Source organism: Zootermopsis nevadensis, unplaced genomic scaffold, assembly GCF_977971745.1.
Source record: "Zootermopsis nevadensis isolate Lab colony 2312 unplaced genomic scaffold, Znev_1.0 Znev_ptg000022l, whole genome shotgun sequence".
Taxonomy (NCBI): domain Eukaryota; kingdom Metazoa; phylum Arthropoda; class Insecta; order Blattodea; family Termopsidae; genus Zootermopsis; species Zootermopsis nevadensis.
In genome coordinates, this window is record NW_028259154.1 from 20751359 (window position 1) to 20774927 (window position 23569).

Here is a 23569-nt window from a genome sequence, read left to right on the forward strand (position 1 = left end):
TAGCTTAATAATCTATAGGCCCACTGTTCATGAAACTTTATTAGGATTATAAAGGAAGATGAGATGGGCTGGAATGTAGCACACATGAGAGAGATCAGAAATTCATAAAAATTCTGTTAAGAAAATATAAAGGAAAGATACTTTTTAGAATCGTGGTATTCAACCTGGGGTACGCGAAGACATTTTAGGGGGTACGTGAAATTTAAATATATATATATATATATATATTATATATATATTATTTTATGAAAAACACTGAATAATCAGTAATGTAATTTATTTAATTTATTTTAAATGTGGATTATATACTATGTATAACTTGAATTATACACCAACAACTTTTGGGGTACAAAGTTGAAGAGAAATTATATCTGGGGGTACGCGAACAAAAAAGGTTGAATACCACTGTTCTAGGAGACCTAGGTGTTATGTGGGTGTGTAATATAATGTATCTTAAACAAATAAAGCCTTACGGTGTCAAATGGATTTATCTGACTGAGGATAGCAATCACTGACTGGCTCTTGTCAACACGGTAATGAACATTTCTGTTCCATAAAAGGAGGAGGGTTTTCACTAGCTGAAATGGCTTTTGGCTTCCCAAGAAGGGCCCTATTCATGCTGACTTAAAGCATTGTAATTTATACACATTTCAGCAAACATTTTGCATTAATAAACTCAGCAGCGTAAGGCTGGAGAACAGTTTACTGTGCATTTCCTGTGTTTACTGGGTAATTTATCCTGGATGTATTTCCCGTAGAAACAAAGCTTAGGTAGCATAAAAACTCTTTTAATCAGACTTGGACAGGATGTTACTCCTATACTCAGTGCTGCGTTTTGTTATGTCATGGATATACAAGTTTCGTGCAAATTTTGCTTAAAAATGAGCATGGAACAGATGCACGTTATGATATACGAATGCTAATTACAGTGCGTTGACCTGTCTGTAAGTGGCGTGGATACTAAATAAATGGAAGGTTTCCAAGTGTTAGATTATCGCACTGAGCCCGGGGAGCTCCTCGGGTCTTAGTTCTACGGGTTTAACGCGTCAGCATAATGCCATACGTTCCAAAGATGCTTATTTGTATCGTAATTGAGCGTTATGTGAAGCTGTTGTAATATAATGAGCAGAGGAGAATGGATAAAACTGCTTAATGGCGAGCTTGGTAATGTGTTCTTTTCGACAAACATTCATAGGGTGACCAAATCAAAGAGTTTAAGGGGGACGAAACATGTAGAATGTATGGGAGAGACGAAAAATTCATATAATATTTTACTCCGGAAGGTTAAGAGACAACTTCAAAGATATATAAGTAGATAGGAACATAATATTGGAGCATATCTTGAAGAAATATAATCAACTCCATTGAACACAATCGTTCTTGAGAAATTAATAGTACACTCAGCGATTCAAGAAATTCTTGCCTTTTATGAAGTACCAAAGTTCATTACCGTGTTCACAAGACCCCGCCACCGGTCCCTGTTCTGACCTAGGTAAATGCAATACATATCTTCCAACCCTATTCCCCTAAGATCCATTTTAATATTATCCTCAAATCTATGCTAAGGTCGTCTGATATTCTCTACCTTTCAGGCTTTCTAACAAAAGTACTACGCTCTCTTCTCGTCTTTTACATGCGCGCTACATGACTCGTCCATTCTGAGTACAACATTTCGTAACAAGCTTGTTTGATACGACTAGGAGCTGTTGGCCCCCCAGCCCAGCCCGAAGCTAGAGGACTACCCCTTAACGGCTTTCCTCGTCTGCATATTCGTCAGAATTGATTTACGCTTTTTATGTCGTGTCCGTTTGCTCCATCCATTAGATCAAGATGCGTCATACCCTGATGACAGGAGACCAACTTAACATGGGGATGGAATTGAAATAAAATCTCAAAATTATGATTTTAATTCATGATTTTTTTTTGTGAAAAAGATACCAGAAACGAGCACTGACCGAGGAATCCATCTGTAACACAGCCAGATCGAGGACAAAAGATTAATTACAGTTTATTTGCGTAACTACCAATTTTATTTATGGAATTCCAAATTTCAGGCAATTTACTCAGTACTGAGACGGAGAGAATGACAACAGATTTACAATTATCATTGTGTCTGATGAACATCCTTTACTACAACTCTCGTAATGTTATTTATGGAACGAATGACGGAAATGCTACAAATGCCATAATTTTGCTCCACCCTTTCTAATGAAATGTGTCTAAAGGTTTAGTATCAGTCATGCATGTCATTCCCTTCATATGGAGCTCGCACGGTAAATTAACACCCTAACAAATAGGGATATGCAAAGTGATGGATAGACTGAAGGTATTAGAAATGACTAACTGCAATAGCATTGTAAATTAATCATTAAATTGTTCGCCAAGTCAGATATGCACTCCGCCATTGGCTTTTATAGTAGCCTGCGCTGATTTATCTGCAAAGCAAACTAATATTTTTAATGGAGATACTGTGTGTGTTCTTGGACGTGGCCCATCATTTTTTAACATTTGAGGTAAAATTTAATTACGAGTTTTACAATTTCTACTCTTTATCAACATATTATTAGGTTTATTAATTAAGTACGATAAGATGGAAGGACTTGTGTCACGCATGGGGACAATGAGAAATGCATTAAAAGTTTTAATAGGGAAACCTGAAGGCAAGTGACATTAGCGTGTATAGGATTATATAAAAATATGTAACCTGTTAAAGTGGTCGGGTGTTAGGATGTGGATTAGATTAATCTAGCTTAGTCAGTGACAAGTTCTTGTTAACACTAACGCAATTTTAGATTCCATAATATGCAGTGAAGTTGTTCACTAAGCGAGTGACTTGTCTTTTCACTCACAGCCTCGGCAACGTTCCATGTTACCCACTAAATCAGGGGTTCTCACCCCTTTTTCGCTGGCGTATCACTAATTATAATTTAACACATGCGTTCAGGGAAAACTTATTTATGTTATTATTATATTTTGATTTCATTACTTAGTTCGCGTACCATAGGTTGAGAAACGCTGCACTAGATGGTAGGCTGGGTGCGTACAGCTCGAAAACTATTCTCCTACTGTCTAGAATACCGACTCTTTGTACGACACTTGAGGGTGAAAGAAATGAATGCAAATGTAACACGGTTTTGAGCACACATGCACTTTATTGTGTGTTATACACTTCCTATAATTTGCTGCTAGGCTTGTGGTGGCATTAACCTGAGCAGAAGTCTCAGTACAGAGAGCAACTCAAAACTCTGTTTTGTTTATACGCAATTTGTTTAGTCCAACCCACACTAGTCATGATTCAGATCGATGAATTAACAAAGTTCCATCCTACACAGCAAATGGATGGGGTCTGTAAGTGTAATTGCCTTGTTGTCATAAGTATCGTGTATCATTCATTATCCACACAGTGGGCAATTCCACCGCTATCTTTGTGTTGTTGGTAGATACCGCTAAACAAACAACGTTATATATCTGATCATCGATACGGTTTGTATTTTTAACTCAGACTCAGAATTTTGGTATTGGAAATTATGACGTGAACAGGTAGCAAACTTTGAAAGTAGACTGATAATTGATTTGCTCATGACGTCAGTCTCTGATTGATGAGACAGTTTCACAGAAGTCGGAGTATTTTCTATACTTGCTTTGCTCATCGCATAATAAAACGTCATTGAATTAATTAATATTTTTCATGATATTTTAATTGTTGTGTAAGAAACGAAATAGATGTTTATTATCAGGGCGACAATGGACCTTTGAAACGTCAGTAAACTTTTTCCCAGAATACACGGCGCAACAACCCAGAAGACAGGCATATTCAGTATCTTCGTTAATTTGTTTTAATCAGCGGATAAAATGTCATAGTCTAAGGAACAGTGCTGTATTGTTGGAAGATTTCAGAACGAGAAATCTTCCACCCCCAGCGATGACGCGTTGAATACAATCATGTCTCTTATATTTATGGATTCAATTTCTGCTCATTCCATAGAAACCCGAAAAGTATGAGACGAAACTTGAGTCCAAGAAAATTACCGTAAGTTGTATAACACAGGTACGATCTCTTTAAGTAACAGTGCTTTAAGGTTATGTAAAAATACAAATTACAGACTGAAATTCCCGTTAAGAAAACTAGGCGTAACTAAACGGCTGTCGATTTACCCTTCATGGTCATGCAAGCTATGCTTGTGCTATCCAGCCCACTTGTTCATCGAGGGACACCCACCGTCCACGTAAATTACAGACACGACCGTCTGTCGGAGGTGTGGTCGAAATGTTCACATACGGTACTGAAGTTCTTCAAAATTTACTTGAAATAAAATGAACTGAGGACAGGCTTTGATGAAGCTCTGTAGAATTGTTAATTCTCCAATTCATACTACATTTCCAGCTTGCATGTTACATGCCGGACACTTTTCTTAGGACTGATTCATTTTTAAACACATAAGCCATATATATAAAAAGATTTACGTTCTTGGACGGGCCTACATAAGTGAAGCCTAATTTAGTCAAACTCCTTGAAGCATCTGGAAAGCTTACATTAGTGCAGTTAGTCGTGAAAGTGTCCACACCGTGTTTACAAGAGCCAGCCACTGGCCCATATTCTGTATGAATCGGCCCAAATCCTCATCCTCAATTAAGGTCAACTTTAATATTATCCTCCAATCTACGCCTTGGTCTCCTTATTGGTCACTTGCCTTTAAGTTGTCAGACTAAATTTTTGTATGCACTTCTTATTTTACCGATACGTGTTAATGGCAAATCAATGCTGTATCTTGCACGCAGTGCACTGCAAGGTGTATGGCGGAGTGGAGGTATAGTTGGACGCATTTTAATTTCACTTGATAGAGATGACCAGCTTCATGTCCCGGCTGCTTTTGCCGCCTTTAACCCTTGAATAGGAGCTTGGGTGAGTCCCAGTGTCGGTCTCAAATCCCTTCCCCTATTGCGGATATATAGGCTGTGAACTCGATCGTTCAATGCTCACACATTCTTAGTTTATTTTGGTTTTTTAGAAGAGAATAAGCTGAAAAATAATAACGTCAGTCTGGAAATGCAGCACGTGCGGGACGCGAAGTACAAAGATAGTAGAAGTTTTTGTTATTTGCCGCGTCTGGAGCGTTAATTTGAATTTTATAAATAAACGCAGTTTTTATTTTTTCAGAATAAAACAGTACTAAGAAGTGTGAAGGGGCAGGATTAAATCTTAAATAATAATAATAATAATAGATTAAAGCGTACTTTTTTTTTCGTAATCCAATCCTTCGCCAATACAGGATAACTCTTAAGCCTCCTTTCATTTTTAAACTTAAACAAAACTAGGAAATAGAAAGTTTTATTTTGCAAAATATATAGAACTTTCAAGTGGAAAGAAATATTCTATTTCAGGTTCTACTCCTTCTGAGAAAGTAGTTTTGGAATCCGTATGTTTATCTGTCCGTAACTTTTCTGAATCTTCGTCGGCCTACTTGATATTTGTAACTGTTTATATCTTATTGGTCTTCTATTTGAACATGCACGTTGTAGATTATGAATCGCTTGGACATTAAAAATAAGGACTAGTTAATGGGAAATTTTTGCAGATATTGCGACTTTTTGTAGCAGTATTGTGTCGGACATTGTTCATTGTCCATGTATATTTGATAAACTGTCGTCTTAAGTCATTGAGTGCCATAATACTGACATCTCCTTTTTATGTACAATTTCTTGAGATGGTTGTGACTGAAAACTTTAGTGGTTACTGGGAGAGTATTAAGCAGCTAAGGGACTAGTATGACGTGGATTGAGGGTGTCTGAGAACAGGACACTACAAAGATTTGGAATTATAGGATTGGCGAGGCGTATAGCACACGTGGGTGAGAAGAGGCATGCATGCAAACTTTTAGTTGGAAAGCCCGTGGAAAAGATGCATTTGGGAAATACAGGCGATGATTTGGAGGATAGTATTAAATAGACACAAAAGAAATAGGGTACAGTGATGTGGAGTAGATTCAGCTGGCTGAGGTTAGAGACTAATAGCGGACTCTTGTGAACACGGGTTCATGTACGGCATGGAAATTAACAGAGTAACCCCAGGAAAATAGATTTTCACACTGTTGATCGAAGGGAGTCGATTATCGCTTATGTTGTAACATTTCTCGATCAGGATAACTTTGGTGTAAAATAAAACACAGCATCAACCAGGACAGAACTTTACAAATACATTACTTTTAAAGGAAACTGGAGTTTATGGAAGATATTTATGACATACTAAATAGAAGCTATGGTTATCTGTATGAAATGTAGAGCTTGTACCAGTACGTTAGTCTAGCAGCGTTCTTGTTCTTGAACTATAAATGTCGACGTTAGGTTTTATGCGAGTTTTGTCAAGTTCAATATTTATGTTTGCAGGCCATAAGAACTTCTAGGAACTGTGACAAACCATTTCTTTTTTGACACAAGCCTAAACGGTTCCAAGGAAACGCTATTTTTCTCTGCTAGTAAAACTGTTACCACTTTCTATTTAATTGAATGTACAAACCCAATGCTTCTAGTTTCATCCTTTCGTGACGGAAAATAATCGTTGCGAATTTAATTTTATGGGTGTTAAAGCGTACAGTTTTTCTGCAGCAAACTTCCGTGGTAGGGGAGACACATTTAACATCTCATACTTTCTAATTCATTTATCACAGAATTTAAATGAAGTTATGGTGGTATACATAGTTACCACTGACCTGTAAATGATTAAATGCAACTCCGATTAAAGTTGTGAAAATATATTAATTGTTATTAAGGTCAAGACTTTCATATTCTACTCGTATAACGCAGTAAATTATAACAATTTAAATAAAGTATTTAATATACGTAAAATATGAATAAATTAAAATTTCACTAACATAATTGAGGTTTACTTGAAAGTTAAAACAATAATACATCAGGAAATTCTTGTTAATTTATTGTCAGAGGCACATGTAGAACGTTCATGTTAAACTGCATTTCAAAACAAATATTGATTGAATTTAACTGGCACGGGATCGATTTAAATTAATGATATTCATTCTAATAGTTTCGAAACCGTGAATTTTTTTTCTATCCAACAGAACGGGTTGACGAAGCAGTGAAACATTTGTCTCTTATTCACTGTGTAGGCATATCTGGTTTCGAATCCGGACCACGGACCAATTATTCTGAATGTATTGATTTCCTTGTGTTTTTAGGCGAACTAATTATAAATGCTACAAACCTTCCTGTTCGATTCACACTGTATGATTGACTTGAATTTGTAACGCCTCATGTATTGGAAAAATATTTGTGATTAGTATAACAGATAACCCGATTAATTTGGTGTTCCGTTAACGGAAATTTTCAGACTCGGGTAGGTTACGTATTTCCTCACAGTAAAGCATGAGGAAGTCGTGTGTCGTTCTGTGTACAAACGTGTTTTAATTGCTAGTTTCTCAGTACCATCGCCTCAGATCTATTCACTGTCTTCGTCTGCAGAAAGTATACCGTGAAATCGTAAAACCATATACCTCTTCCGTCAACGCTAAAAGACCTTTCCAAACCAAAAGTTGGCCTTATATTTTACATAAAAGTCACACGTTCTTTTAAAACAACTTCCGATACTTAATCTTTGCACTGTGAATTTGTTCCGGCCTTGGTTAAGTGACGTCACAGTTATTGAAACAGGTGGAATGTCTGGCCTCTTTAGAAGCCATTCACCTGGATCGCCTCTCTCTCTCTGCCACACATACTTGTCCGTCTATCTCTTTTCTGCAGCGAATGTGTTGAAGTAGTTTGATATAAAGAGATGAAGGTAACTGGCAAATGAGGAGGACTGTGAGAGAAAGAGATATCTCGGTGGAGGGTGTGCCTGGAGAAAGCAGGTCACAGAGATCCATTCTCCAAGGCAGGCTCTGTCTTGACACAACTCTTGTAACAAGATGTGTGGTGTGATGACACTATCAAAGTTGTCGTCATCATCCGGCTGAAAAATCAGTTCTGTAATATTCTTTGTCAGTGAAATTCTTGGTTATAATTCAGTGTAGAATGTATTACATATTGAATGACCAACTGTATCACCCGGTTTCATATGTGAAGAATCTCAGTGATTCTGTACACTTATAAATACCACGATTCGTTACGTAGATAAGATATATGATTTTCTTACCCACATTAGAATTGAACACTCTTGGAAGACACAGTTTTATACTCTCTGCATAAAATACAGAAATCTGCCGGTGATTGATTGGCTGACACACTGAGGAATTGTCGAAAGTAGCTATGGGATGGGCCTATTACTGAAGTAAATGATTGGCTGACAGACGAAATGTGTAACTGTCGTACGAGTAATAGGACATGAAATTTCAATACAGCCAGTCCTCTTATTTGAGAAGTGAAAATTAATTACAAGCTAGTCTGAAACATACACTTTTTTTGGTACTTATAGATACCATCAGAATTAATATTCAGCAACTTGATTCTCGTAATAAATAGCAATTACTTCCAGTTCTGTAACTCAGCTACCTGCTGCATTTAATATTAAGCTTTCTTAAAACCTGCCGTCATTGTCTCACATAAAATCACATTTCCTCCCACTCCATTACATCATTGTCCCTTTTAAGGCTTGTCATTGATATCGTTAACTACGTGTTCCGATTATACGCTTGTAAACTCATCAGGTTCATAGAAGCGAACGTGAGTCACTGCATTGTAAATGAAAACTACTACTCGATAACATTAATGAAAATCAATAAAACCATATATAAAATCTTCTTTATGCATGGTTTTACTACTATTTACTTACTACTGAACTACTATTTAATATTTATGGAACGATGTTATTGGAAGCGTAATGTATGGCAGAACATTGCGTGGTCTTCCTCTGTTAACACTGCACTTCTGAACCATTTCAATCACGAAATTCATCTACGTAGTATTTAAAATTTGTTTTTGTCTCAGAGAAAACACAATGCATCTCCGTCATTACATCGGATGGCTAATGCTGTTTACAAAAATAACAACAGTCTATTCTGACAATAATATAAAACAAATTAATAATACATTCTGAAGAGAAAATTCAGAACTAGTGAATACTAAATCTCGGTAGGTAGTACATGTGTTATCACTGTTCCTTACACACATTCTCTTTACGCAGTTGCGAAGACACACTTAGTCAGTGGGTGATTGAATCGGTCGCAGAGAGAACACTTGTTATGAGGAGATGCAAACTTGGCTTTTGTACAGCGGAAAACAATAGCGGAAAGTGTGTTGTGGAACCACCGATAGTATTTACATAATGCATATGCAAATCACTAAGCCATTGCTGTTTCACCAATTCAGTTTATAAGCACGTATCGGAGGTTGAATTAAATTATTCTGAATGACAAATAAATGTTGTGTAATGCAATTATATAATTGGAAAACATGCGTATGTATACGTTCTTTGTATAGAATTGCATTAATGGAGAAGTACTCCACCGTATTTGACAAAACATAATGTCGGAACGTCAATTTTAAAAGCTACCTGGAGCATAGAACAAAAGGTTTATGTAGTCCCTTCACACGAATCCGAAATTTGATTTTATGGTATTTCTAAAATACGGCTACTAGTAAACAAATCATTGTATGGCATAAAACATAATTTCATTTGTGAACTTAAGCTTTATTTCAGTTGTCCCGTGTTCGTTCACGCACCCCTCATCCCAACAACGTACGTCCACCTTAAAATCCTGGCACACCACAAACATTCACTTATATTTACAACATTGTATTTATATCATAGATAAATAAATGAGATCTGAAATGTACAGAATTGCAAAGAACGGAGTATGAGTAGGAATACTCCCCACCTGTTGATGCAGTAATCGCAGTGACTAGAAACAGTAAGGCAGATGTGATTAAGAAATGCTCTGTATTTTAAGTAAACCGATGACCCCGTTACCAACACATTATATTTGCTCATTAACCTGATTGAAGACTCCCTGTTGAATAATTTCGGAAATGAAGATGACGAATAATGACAAATATTAATGGTTTGCCTGTTATTAATTCATTTTACGCAGTGCAAAGAAGATACATTTCATCCCATTAGTATCTGCGACTTCTTTTGTATGATAATAGCATTTGACTGTCTTGAGATTCGTTGAACCAGACATTACAGACTTCATTTATAGGTCAATGGGTTTATCATTAGCCGAGATCCGCGTCACTCAGCACGAATGTAAAATGACATCGCGAATTTAAAGTATAGCGACATTTATCCAAAGGCGTGCTTGGTTAGGAAATGCGTTATGAAAGAAGATGAGGGAAATAATTCGTTGCTTGTGGCTACATACACTCACGCACTGAGAAGGAAATACAATAGCTTACGTAATTCAGCAATCCGTTACAAGTTGTTGGATTTGAAGAACTGCTAGATTAAGAATAATTTATTTTTACTTGAAAAAACAGTACCTGATTGCGGGCCACTCTGGCAGTTACCAGTCTTTTGGTGGGCTTATACCTGTTTGCTGCATTTTTTTGATAAAATCACGGAAAAATCAGTTTCGGTAAATAATTTAAATTTGGAAATATTGTAGCTTCAGTTGCACAGTTGCCATTGAGACTGATTCTTAAGTTAAAGGTTAAGTTGTCCCTGATGCTTAACTAAACACAAGGCCACGTGGAAGTGAAGGTAACGCTTCAAGAATTTTTAACCTAGGCGCTAGATTTATTCTCTAGTTATTAATAATTAACTGGGTACCCTAAAAAAATTAAATTAATGACTGCCAGATATCCTCCAGTTTGGGAAAAATATTTATATGACTTAAGTCGTCGAATAAAAGTGAAAATAATTAAATTGTTGAACGTTCATATGGAAGACCTATAACAAACGTGATACTTTCATTTTGAAATTCTTGACTTTGTTTTGTATACATACAGGTTATTAATGAAAGAAGATTCAAATACAATACAAAGGGCTTAACGATACGCCTTCTGGTGACATTGAGATGGGAGGATGTTCATTGGCGATGAGTAAGATTAGGATTCAAGCTACGACCCAGTACAAGCGCAGAGCTCTACTGCGTTTTTCTAGCACGTTATGGAGAAAATTACACGGCGAGGAACTTATAATTCGTATTCACTAAATAATGTTATGGTTATTGAATTGTGGATGATGAGTTGAGCGGGGCATGTAACACGCATGGGAGGGTGAGAAATTCATGAGATTTTAGTTGTAGAACCTGAACCGCACAGAGGATAATATTAAAATATATATTAAATAAATAGGGCAGGAGGCCGCGTACTGAATCTACCTGGCTCAAGATAGGGACAAGTGCGAACTCTTGTTAAAACGAAACCTTTTGTTTCCATAAAAGGGGGGGAATTTTTTTTAACTAACTAATTAGTTTCTCAAGACGGGCTGTGCCACATGGGGCTAGTTAATTATTGTGTTATTGCTCGTTTTCTATGCATAACAAGTGAAAGTTGATGATTGCTTGCCCTGTTACTACAGTCTGAGTGTCGTATCACGTGATTCTAGCTCTGAAATTGAGTGCTTTAATTAAGGAATATAATTATATTCATTTGACTCGACGAAACTGAAGTGATAATCGAAATTAATGGAAAGTAATCTAAATAAATACACTGCATACCAGTGAAATAAACGTAAAATGTTACTAAATACTCTACCCTTTGAAAAGTAATATTATTTTCTGCATGTTTGGGTCATTGCAATGGTGTGCTGAAATGAATAAAAGCTGTACCGAAAAACACGTTCCTCACATTAGATAATTGCAAGGAAAACGTATTTCAGTTTCGTGGAAAATAAGAATTGTCTTTGATAGGGTCTTCTGAGAGACAGCGTGCATGCCTGCATTAAGCAGTTTTGCAACAAAATATGTCTTGAAACAAGAGTAGGCCCTACCGATTGTCGGAATGACTTGGAGTTTTATAAACATGACGACCCGAGAGTTTTGCTAATTGACAATTCATGTTTTACTTATCTTGTTAGTCGCTCGCATTGTGGCACGTACGAAGTCGAAATTAATTGTTCTTCTGATGATGTTTGATATGCCCAGCCAGACATGTAGGGTCCTTGATTGTTTTACGGTTCTACAGCAGGGGTTCGATGCTGTCACACATCTCCATCTGGTGCCAAGGTCAAGGAAAGTGGAGCCACAATTCCGCTACCCATACGTGTTTATGGCATGGGGCTTAATAGGAACCATGGACAATTGAGGTATGAGGTTTTCATGGCGGCGAGTATGAAGATGGCTTTCTTTTGGGTAGTTGTGCTGTGTCATCTGGAGAAGTTTACGAAATTTTCATAGGTCCTTCCTGCCTTCATAATCGGGGCACTCATCGCCTTGACGACGGAAGGACAAATTTGTTAGGAGTACTAATCATGTAGAAAGTTGACATCTCAGAGGTAAATACCAAAAGAACAAATATATAGTAAAAGGATATTGTTCTGTGACGTATCGACTTCTGAGGGAAACGATGATTATGAACGACGGATCGAGCGCACTGAAGGAAGTGCTTTTTGTCAATTTTAAGGTAATATCCCAGAATGTTGGTGGAGGAATGGAGTAAAACTGCAAGCATTACAGTCAGGACGCGTAGGCTTACGACCGACTTTTGAACCGAGCACGAAATAGAAATGATCACGCCGCCTGATTCAAGTTAAGTATCTTATGGCAAAAGAGAAGGGGAATCTTTCTTTACTTGCATCAGTTACACGCAAAAGTGGGTTCTGTTGGTATCGGATATTACGAAGTTGTGAACACAGCACATTTTCCATTGGTAATGAAATAGCGATAGGAAGAATTGTTGGAATTGCTTGTGAAAGTCTTCATTTAATTCTGGTATGAAACAAATTCATGTGAATATCACGACACTTGAACGCGCTTCGAATGTCTGTGTGTCCGTCTGATTCCGTTCAGTAACTCCGTTTTTTTGATAGGCTACGATAAAAATTGGGTAATGTAGACTCCCGCATTATGTAGAGAACAAAGTGCATTAGCGTTATAATAATAAGAACCGATAAGATCCAAAATTGCTTCTAACAAATGCACTTCATGCAGAAAATAGCCACATACCCCCAACAGAGACAGCATTCATGTCCTACCTTGGTGTCGTGCAGCTGCAGGAAGGTTGCTATTCCCGCCCTGACTCGGTTCTTGACACCACGCACTGTCCCCTTGGCACTGCGGATGGTGGACGTCGACTCCTTTCCCTGCAGTAGATCCCTGTACCCCGCGAATGTTTCTTCGTTCTCGATACCCTTCTCCTGAACGGGGTCTTTACTGTCAGCGACGTGTTCATTGAGGTGAAAAGTATAGAATCGATCGGTGTCAAAAAATTCACCGTTGCTAAATATTTTACTAGATGACGCTTGTTGTTTCTCAGCTGTTGCCTTCTGTCGTTCTTCATACGTCTTTTCCTCCACAATGGATCTCTTGGACTGGTCATCTGAGGAAGTGGAAAGGGTAGATACAGGGGAGATATCCTGGTACTTGAATACGGAGCCATTTAACTTGGTGTTGTTGAAATCTTTTGCATTCTTCAGTTCGCTGTGCTGTTTAGATTTTGACGACAGTTCATCTGCCCAGGTTCTAGTCTTTCTGGTGAGGGTACTGCAGGGTGAGGGAACGATGGTCAGCTTGGCTGTACGGGCTCTGATGTCCTGGAGGAGCCCTTGTGGAAGTGAATGTTCAACAGGTGGAATATTCGATCTTGGAGGCGTGGGGGGTGTTAATGGCTTCACCTTCTTCTCTGTTACCGTACCTTCCGTAAGGGGCTTTACCTTGCTGGTTTCTTGAATACCTTTAATGTTATTTCTGGCGTCCTCAACAACGGGTGTTTCCCCATTTAGTTCGTTGCTGTTAAGGGAATCACAGCTGATATTGCTTCCCTCGTCATCACTGTCAACTTCTGCACCACTGCTTGTGAGACTGCCTGTACGCCGATGACCACCCCCGTTTACGGTGACAGTAACGGTGGCTTTTGTCGCCGTCACAGATTTTTTCTTGGGCAGAGGCGGAGGGGTGCTGCCATCCAAGTCGCTGCAGGTACCACTGTCTAGAGTATCACTTGGTGAGGACTGGCCACTGGAAACCACCATCCCGTTTGAAGAGTAGGAGCCATAAAAGAAATAGGGATTGGCACGTTCTGGCGAAGACGTCTTCAAAAAATTTCCAGGGATAGATGTAGTGGAGCGACGTACTATTTCCTCGTGTTGCTGATGTTCTGCGTCATTACTACTCACGTTGATCCTGATGCACCCTTCTGTAGGGGTAGACGTGTAGTGTGACGGGTGGAAGTTCAATGACTGAGGCTCTGCTTTGCTTAAGGACGAGACCGGAGGTTTACCACACAGCGACGGGTATTGCTGTAAACTTGTCGGATATTGTGCAGTACTCGTGATTGCATCGTCTCCTGGACTGATACGAATCTTGACCACGTGATGGTTACCATTGGTGATATTGTGAGGTGAAGGAGGAGGCGTCTGTTCGGTCAACGGTTTGAGAGATCGTGCCTCTGGAAATGTAAAGCTGAGAATATCACTTTGGTGCGTCACAGATGCGTCTTCTGTTTGTATTGCGCTAAATACCGTTGTTATTGCTGACTGAGGTGTTACTTGTGTCTTTATGACTTGGTTATTTGTAATTACACCACTGTTACTAATGCTCTTTCTTGTCTTCGGAGGGAGTGGTGGGGGAGTGCTCGACCTATCACAGGCGTCATCCATTTTTACGTCTTCAGAATTACTGTAGTCCCAGTTACAGATAATGTTTGTACAGCTCTACGAAACAGTTAGAATAACACGTTTAAAGCATTCTGCTAATCACTTCTAGGTATAGTGCTACGGCGAACAGACATCAAGATAGCAGATCTTCCATGCTTCAGATAAACACTGAACTTAAAAGCGATAAAGTTATCACAGCTGATAATTATTTAAATTACAGCCCGTTCTGTTATGTTATCTTTTACTTAATGCACAATAATTATTATATGGAGAAAAACTCTTTAATTTACTCTCCGTGTTGAATGTTAACGCTTGCAAGTCACTTTCTTATCACTTCACAACACTCTTAAGTCACTTTTCACTAACATTATAAAAAACATTTTTCTATAACGTCAGTCGTACTATCTTGGGCCACGCAAAAATGGTATTTACTCCCCACCCGTTTGGGAACAGTTGTGAAATAATAGACGGAATCTTCAGTCCTTCGCCGCCGAAGCACTTTGGAACAAAGTGCACTACTGACTTCGACCAGAAGAGAGGTCTTTTGCCGGACGGCAAACGAGAAGAGAAAAAGTTGTTTTCGAGGTAGCAGGAGAGCAACCGGTCGCGGCAACTGGGTTCCAACCGCGCGCGTGTTTGTGTTCCACTTGGAGACCGACTGGACAGGTACTGGAGGAGCTGTTCTTCAAGTCGCCTCTACTCAGCGGTGAGAGGAAGTAGGCTGTCAGCTCTCTCTTTCTCCTGCACTCTCTCACCTCCCCACAAGTATACCTGAACACAATTCGATATGTCAAAATACTGCTGCCGGCTTTAGCTGATCTCACCACCTTAACATTTCGTCAGCATAATGAACCAACGTCGCGGCAGAGTTAAGAGCACTCCTGCTCCATACTGCACAGAATCCGGATTCAAAATTTGACTACAGGAACGGCTACCCTGACGGATATTTCGTTATTTTATTCAGACCCTCCAGAAATATGACAGAATATTGCCTTCAATTAGGCAACGTCCGCTTCAATTTCACATCCATTTCAATTCGTTATTTATCATAATGTAATCCGATGGTATATAGTCAGAGCTGCTAACAGCATCGTTAAATAAACCAAAAATTAATAACTAACACCAAGCCATCAACAACAAAGGTTACTCTTCGGTGGCTGGCACAAAGCAAGTCCATTACACGTGTATAAGGATTTCTTCACATACTATGAAGACATTCTTAGCTTTCATTGAAACCGAATATTCTTACCGTGTTCACAGGACCCCAAAATGTTACCTTAATCTGATTAATTTGTGCCCAGTCCTTATCTTAACGCTCTTATTTATGTAAAACTCGAATGGTCTCGTCCTTGAGGTTTTCAAACCAACATTTTCCTTTCCTTTATAATTAATACACCGCCTGCCTCGTAATACTTTACTTAATAAGTCTGCGTTATTAAATGATAAATACAATTAAAATTATCCCTTGCATGACATGACTCCCCTTTCGTCCGTGTTCTGTTATTTAACCGGCTCCTTCGTGTTTGTGTGGTCGTCTATTCAAGTCTCAAGCAGAAGACATTTTTGCTGCAGCGTGTTCTTTTTCCTCAGTGACTCCATCCAAATGCGGGACAGTATGTTAAACGACATGACATTAAGAAACAGTTCCAGACGCATCGTTTTCAACCAATGAGAATTTATAATTATTACTCCTAATTATACGATATTCTAAATTATGAGAGTATTTTCTTTCTGGAGGGATTTTGTTACCAGCTACCAATTCCTTTGACGTCTTTTTTGAACTTGGGTAATATAACAATCAGTTATCGAGGTAACATGAAACATTACTGCATTAACAAGTATTTACACGGTGTTACGCGAATTTTAAAGGTGTCAGTTAATTCTCCCTCACCTGTACATGTGGAAATATATTAATTTTAATTTTGTGAATTCCATACACATAAGCCATCTTCCGGCACACCTCCTTGATTTCTTATACAGCATAGGCTACAGAAACCACTTAATGTTTGTCGTCATATTTTTCCGACCGGTCTGTTCCAGATACGAACAAGATTTCACTTCACTGTTTTCTGTGCGGTCAGCGGCGTGCTGTGAACTCGGATGTGACCCTGGAAACACAACACTCGCTCTCCCAATTGATTTTGTATGGCTTACTTGCTCTAAACAAATTAAGATTTTAAAATCCGCCTATTAAATAATTTATTTGTTCATTAATTTAGACGTCTATCATTTTCCGTCTTAGAATTTCTGAGACAATTTGGATCTTTAATGAGGGTTGAATCCATCGGAACGTTTTCACTATTATGTATCACTGGTTTCCCATCCATACATATGAATAGGTGATCATCATCGACGTTCAGGAATGACGTCTGTCAACCTATTCAGCATATCGTCTCCATCTTAATATAAGTCTTCCAATTCCTGTTGATCCTTATTGCTTTGTTTCAGAATTAGTTTTAGTAATATACTTTGTACCATGCTGCGTAAGTTTTGAACCATTTACATTTGTCCTATTTTGGATTGAAAATTTATATCTAATTCGTGTATTTTTATTCGTTGCGTATTTTAACAAATGACTTAAAACTGTGTAATTTCTGTAACATTTATGATAAGAATATTTTAATTTGTCTTTGTGTTTACACGAACATATAAGTTCCTATATTTAAAAAAGTTTTATATTTTATAATAATAATATCGGTATCGCCATAATTAAATGAGATGTATTCGTTATTCGTCATTTCTCGATACTTCCGATTTCTTCTTTTGCACGTTCATTGACGTTGTATTAAGTGAAATGCCTGCACAAACAACTCTCAAAATGAAGGCAGAAAAACTGCTAAGAGTGCTCAGCTGAATTTTTAATGCAGTAGGAACAGACCTGATCCATATTTGGATGATGTTAATGACAGTCTGCAAAGCGAAAGGCATATAACCTTTCGAATATCTGTCGCTCTAAGAGAATCTTTCCGAATCGCTATGTAGCTTCCTGAGAGTAAGTCCTGGCTTTTGACACCTGCTCTTGGAACCATCCCCGATAAGTGCTCGATTTTGTAACGCAAGTGAATCTTCTTTGGATTGATGTTTACCTGTGAGAAATTAACGCTAGTTAATCAACGAAGCAATGTGGTGGTAACCTATGTTGGAGAAGTATTCGGTTAAATCCGTTCTAGGATATCGGTTACCCTAAATGAGATTCTTCATTCTCTTACTAATTTTCTACAGATTAATGATGATATGGTGCCTTAAAATAGGTCACAAACGTCTCCTTCCACATGCTTAAATTTTCAACGTTTATAGTCAACCATTTTGAAACCAGCGCTCTCAATATCGTCATAAAATCACGAAAGAATCAATCAGTAATTATCTCATTATGGTTTAAGGAACAAAGAGAATTGGTGCTTTGTAAGAGAAATAAGACGTTCCGCGCTTCTCAAAAACGTTTGATTTCAATAAAGAATCCTGCATATTAGTAGGAAGTGTTTTTCATTAAAATTAATCTTACAGATGCAGTGTCTGAGAATGTGCACTGGATTAATCTGTTGGTTGATTCAAAGTTCTCACTGCAACGAGTGTGAAGATGTTCCACTGTATAGTCTGATAGATATTAACCGATGTTTCAGATGAGCCTACTGTCTCCATCATCCGAGTGATAATCAGTGTAATTCATGTAATTTTTTTTTTGTATCACGTACTCAGTCAAAATGTTTCTATAAAAATGGAGCTGTCTTCATTGAGAAGGGTCCTTTGTTGCAAGCAATGTTTCTTTTCGTAACTGCCTTCTGACTAGATCTGGGACCCAACCAGTTTTCCATAAAATTTCAGTTGATTTAATATAAATTAATAGCTATTTGGCAAAGGAATGCGCACGTCAGTAATTTAAATATTGTTACATGTGTAATATAAAACGTCGAATATTCAGGCCAGAATAAAAATTCAAGATAAGTCCTCTGTATGTCTGCCACTAAACCTTGACCGTATGGTACATCGATGGAGTGAAATGTGAATAAAGAAAACGTCGTTAACAGAAAGTAGTTTTTATTCTGCGTGAGTGTTTCACACAAAAGAGGCAGCACATTCTAACCAAATTGTGGCCTCCAGGAGCTTAACATAATTCAAGCATGACTTTCATATTATTATTAAAAGAATTGGCTCTTGTAGTGATAAATCTGGAACATAAGCTTTCGCTTCAGGCAACAGCAATTATCGGTTTTCAGGGTTTCAGCCACGGCTGTTTCTTTGCAGTGTGGTTAGTTATCGACGACTATGGTTTCACTTGTGGTAACGGAATAGCTGAAAAAAGAATTCAGATAATAAAAACACCAAAGCAACAAAGACGAGGGACAACAAAGCAAATAGTGAGCGAGAAAGAATGAGAAACCTTGAAGAATATTCTCTGCTTCTTTTGACAAAGTCCGAAGTCCTGGGCAACCTCTCTTAACTAGCAATTGTTTTACGATGAGGGGTTTGCTAGCCCCCAGCTAATACTCAAACAGGACGACAGGTCTTTTCACAAAATATATTTAGCGTATCACGTGAATGGGAGATGAGAAATGCATTCAAGATTTTATTCGGAATATCTAAATGAATCGAAATATTGGTAGAATAAATGTATTCAACAGGTTGACATTCAAATATATTTCACTGTTTATGACTGTGTCTGTATCAGTCCTCAGTAATGGTGCTAGATGGCAGAATATTCTATTTTAAAAGTGCCGCTACAATTAGGCAGCATTACATATTAGTCTAAAGATAATAAATTTAAGAAGGTGACAAAGAGAGGAAAGAGTGTAAGAGATGGAGATATGAAATTTCAATGGGCCTTCTCACTACGGTTTTGGTTGGAAAGTGTCTTAGAAACCATCGTCTTAGACAGAAAGGGAAATGAATGTTGAGGTGGTTCTTAAAGATAATTAGTGTTAGAAATTCAGAACCTTTTCATGTGGTGGATTTTCTTCGACTGTCAAGTCGTATTATATCACGAGTGATTGTTTTGTGTGTTCGTGAGGCTGCGAGTGTGAGTTTATTTGACCCCAAATTGTTTGAAAACGCAGCATCATTGGTCCACTATCGTCTCCTTCTTATTTTGAGTAAGAGATTATAAAATTTGGTTCCGTTATACTTTCTATAAAGAACGGAATTTTCTACAGACGACATTCTACATCACTCGCATTCCAACTTTTTCCACTGCTGTATGTGTACTTGTTCTGAATGTTAATATTGCTGATTCTAAAGTGAAAATTTTCTTGTCGCATGTTCAACAGATTACCCATTACTTTTTTTATTTGTTCACATATCATGTGTTTTTAAAGGCAGTAAACCTATTCAGGGTTGTCGAATTACCATATGATATAAATCGCCAAGCCTGGCGACGACAAAAACTATTGATGCAAAGTGATGAGTCTTAGCTTGTTTTGCTACTCAAGCGGGAGGCGTATCATGCTAGATGGACATGTGATGTTTATGATTCAGGGTATAGAGACTTTTACTCATCGGTATGTGAGAGACACAACGAGAGGAAAATATGAATGAAATTTTTAGATTATCTCAAAAGTGATGCGTTGACAGTAAAAATGGTGGCAATATGAGTTCTCTCTCATTCGCATGTTGTTGGTTTTCATTACGTTTTGTGTAGTAGTAATATTGTGATTCGCTGAACATGGTTGCTCCATTAACAGGATACATGAACAAAAAAAAAGTTTTGTGATTTGATTTTTGTGGTCGCAGGGTGTGAATACTGCCGTAATTTACAGAAAAATGACAGCTCAGCGTGGGTATAATTGTATGAGCCAGTGGGATGTTTATGGCGGTGAAAATATTCAAAGGAAATCTGACAGGTGTTGATGCGCGTTCTAGGTGGCCATCGATTATAACTTTTGCACACCAGTCAGAGTATCTGAGGCAACCAAAATTTAACATTGATGGGACTGCACCTGAACTCAGGTTGAGTAAAGTGAAAGAGTGGTGAATGTATGTTTTAATATTTTCTTCTGTGTGTTTTTGGACGAAATAAATCTGGAAAATGGAAAGGCTTTTGCGCCCAGTCCATCGTAGAGTCCTTGAATCACTCTAAGAACAATACTACATTGCCTACTGAATGACGAAGCTTCTCACTGTGCAATGTCTTAAATTTTTTACTTGATTCTTCTTGAATTCGAACAGTCTCAAGTCCTTGGTCTTCAGAAACATGCAATCCTTTGAGTACAGTAGGCTTAGATATAAGACAATTAAATAAATCAAACAGCAAAGAAATACGCGAATCCAATTTTTATAAAGGTATCTCTCACTTTATACGTATGTAGTTTTCTGTGATTGAATGGTAGTTTTGGGAAATATTTCTTCGAATTCCGACGTTGTTAATTTTAATTAAATTTAAATTCAAGCAAGTTGACAATTTCTTGGACTGTTTCTAAAGATACAAGCATTTCAAATTAGAGCATAGATTGAAGTTATCTCAAAACAAGAGTCTGATGATAATCTTTGCATCTAAAGAACAAGAGTGGGGAAGGGGTAAAGTCTTCAAGTAGGGTCAGGATTCAAAATCAGGTTACTTAATATCAAGTAAATTTTGTCTACAGTGACAATTATTTATGATATAGGGAAATCGATCTGACTATAAAAATGGACCCCCTATTTGGGGCGTCCCGTATTTGAACAGTGGCTTAGAGACAGTTTATCGTTACCCATAATCTTCATGACGTGCTGATTTATATTTAGTGTAGAAAATCTGCGTCTACCGAGATAGTTACTTTAATTATTGATATCTGGATTTGTAACTCAGCCACATATATTTTCGAATAACGACCTAAGTTCCATTGTGAAGGAACTGCGAAGAAATCGCTGAAAGATACTAAATATCTCAAAGGAAAGTGGATGTATTTTCGCTAATAGTTAGCAGTGAATAACTCAAAACACATCTTCAGTCAAGTGTTCATTTCAGAGAACTGAAACCAATCTTCTGGATATTTTATTGCTACGTCCTAAGCCGTTAAGAAATGAGGCAGGAGTCATGGATAAAAACCTCCTCTGAGTGGCTCGCTTCTCTGAAAGTGAAAGTATGTTGGCTTCTTTATTTATTCTGGCTGATTGAAAACGATGCTTATACAAAGAAATGACTTGTCATTATCGGAAAGAAATGGTGACGTGGAATTGTGACTAGAGGCAACAACACAATATAAGCTATAAAATAGCAACTGAGTAGGAAATTCCTAAAATTTCGTAATGAGGAGACAAGCTGTATGCCTTTCTAATTTTATAGAATCACTTTCCTCTGTGCTATTTAACAATCACATCGTATTTTGTATGCACGTTGTCCAATTTAAATGTTTGATACAAAAAATATGTAGTTTAAAAATGCAAATTGCTTTCTATTGGTCTATCGTGTGATTCGAAGAAAATCTTGTGCGTTCTGGTACATTAATGTTATTAACTAGTAACAGAATAATATCTGTGTATGTTGGTTTAAAGTACAACAGTTCCAGATTACGTACCCTCGGATTTATAATAATTAATGGGAAAAAAACTTCTAACGCCCATATGCTTGTAAAAGATCATAAATTAGTAATTATACAGAATTATGATCTAGTCTTGTACTTAATTAATTTTTAATTATGCATAATTAAGCACTTATATATATGCAAGGTCTGTATTCCTATATACATTGTATAATGAATACAAACTATTCATTATTTTAGGGATCTTTTGAACGTGCTAATGAACCTCAGGGAAAATGCTTGACTATCTGAATGATAACAACACTTTTTCTGTTTCGTTAGCGATTTCTATTTTGTGTTCACCGCTCTGGGTTATTAATATATGATTTGTTATAATGGTCTGAATGTGCCTTCACTTTATACACTTCTTGCAAAGCATGCTTAAAAACTAGAGCCGATGTGCTCTGAGAACTGGTGGCGTCAGGCACAAAGTTTCTGATTGATCGCCCTGTAACGTCGCCGAACCTGTCCGTGTCGATGATCAGAGAGGCACGGTTTGTGCACAAACTCTCGCTGCTTCGGCGAGAGAGTTCGATTTCTTTTGTGCCATCAGTCCGGCGAAACAAAAACATGAGCATCTCTGCAACATAGCAACAGGTCATTGTTAACTGCACCTTTCGATCTCGTGACCCTATAAAAATGAAAGGGCGGAAGGAAATAAAGACCTTGGTGCAGATAGAGGGATAACATTAAAATTGATAGGGTTGTAAGGCGTGGACTGGATTTATCTGGCCTACAACAGAAAACAAGGGTAGGCTTTTGTGATCACGGTACTGATCCTCTGGGTTCCATACGAAGCGATTGATTTCTTGACTAGCAGAAAGAAATTAAATTCTCAGAAAGGTCTCTGGTCATGGTAGTTTCGTAGACAGATAGCAATTTAGTCTTTTTTGGACACATTCAGGATACTTCTCGTACAAAAAGAGGAATTTTGTGACCTACAAATTTCGCGTAGTTTTATGCTATAAAGTTAATTAGGCCCTTATCGTTTGAATACTTACTTTAACGTCTTAACACAAATATTGAATTTTTTTACAAAACATAAGACAAATTAGTTCTACCCGCGTATCTTCAGAACTCTTGTAAAATCCATGTTTCAAGCTACTGGAATAATACTTAATACATACTTTTGTTAATTGTTTTAATTATACACTCCATAGAGTAGTGATTTATATAAACAATTTTTTAAAGCCTTAATTAAACATTATAGAAATTATGAACGGTTCAAGTTTTAGTAATTTCATTTTAATTATAGGCCAATATGCCTACATATGTTTCAATGCAAAAAACTCACTAATAAACCCAACAGTATCACTGCAACTATGTGATTACACAAACCCTCGGTCTCGGTTACTAGTACTGATTAGTTCCAGAC

At 37.6% G+C, this 23569-nt stretch overlaps 2 protein-coding genes across 4 annotated transcripts in view; one reads left to right on the forward strand and one right to left on the reverse strand.

Annotated features, from left to right (window-relative positions):
- Positions 1-15379, reverse strand: part of LOC110840163 (uncharacterized) — a 61546-nt gene extending 46167 nt beyond the window's left edge. The window contains exon 1 of the mRNA XM_022085003.2: positions 13085-15379. Within this exon, the coding sequence (XP_021940695.1) occupies positions 13085-14707 (1623 nt within the window). The 5' untranslated portion in view covers positions 14708-15379. The remainder of the gene's footprint in view (positions 1-13084) is intronic.
- Positions 1-23569, forward strand: part of Gycalpha99B (guanylate cyclase 1 soluble subunit alpha 2) — a 332598-nt gene that overhangs the window by 112715 nt on the left and 196314 nt on the right. The window lies entirely within an intron of this gene.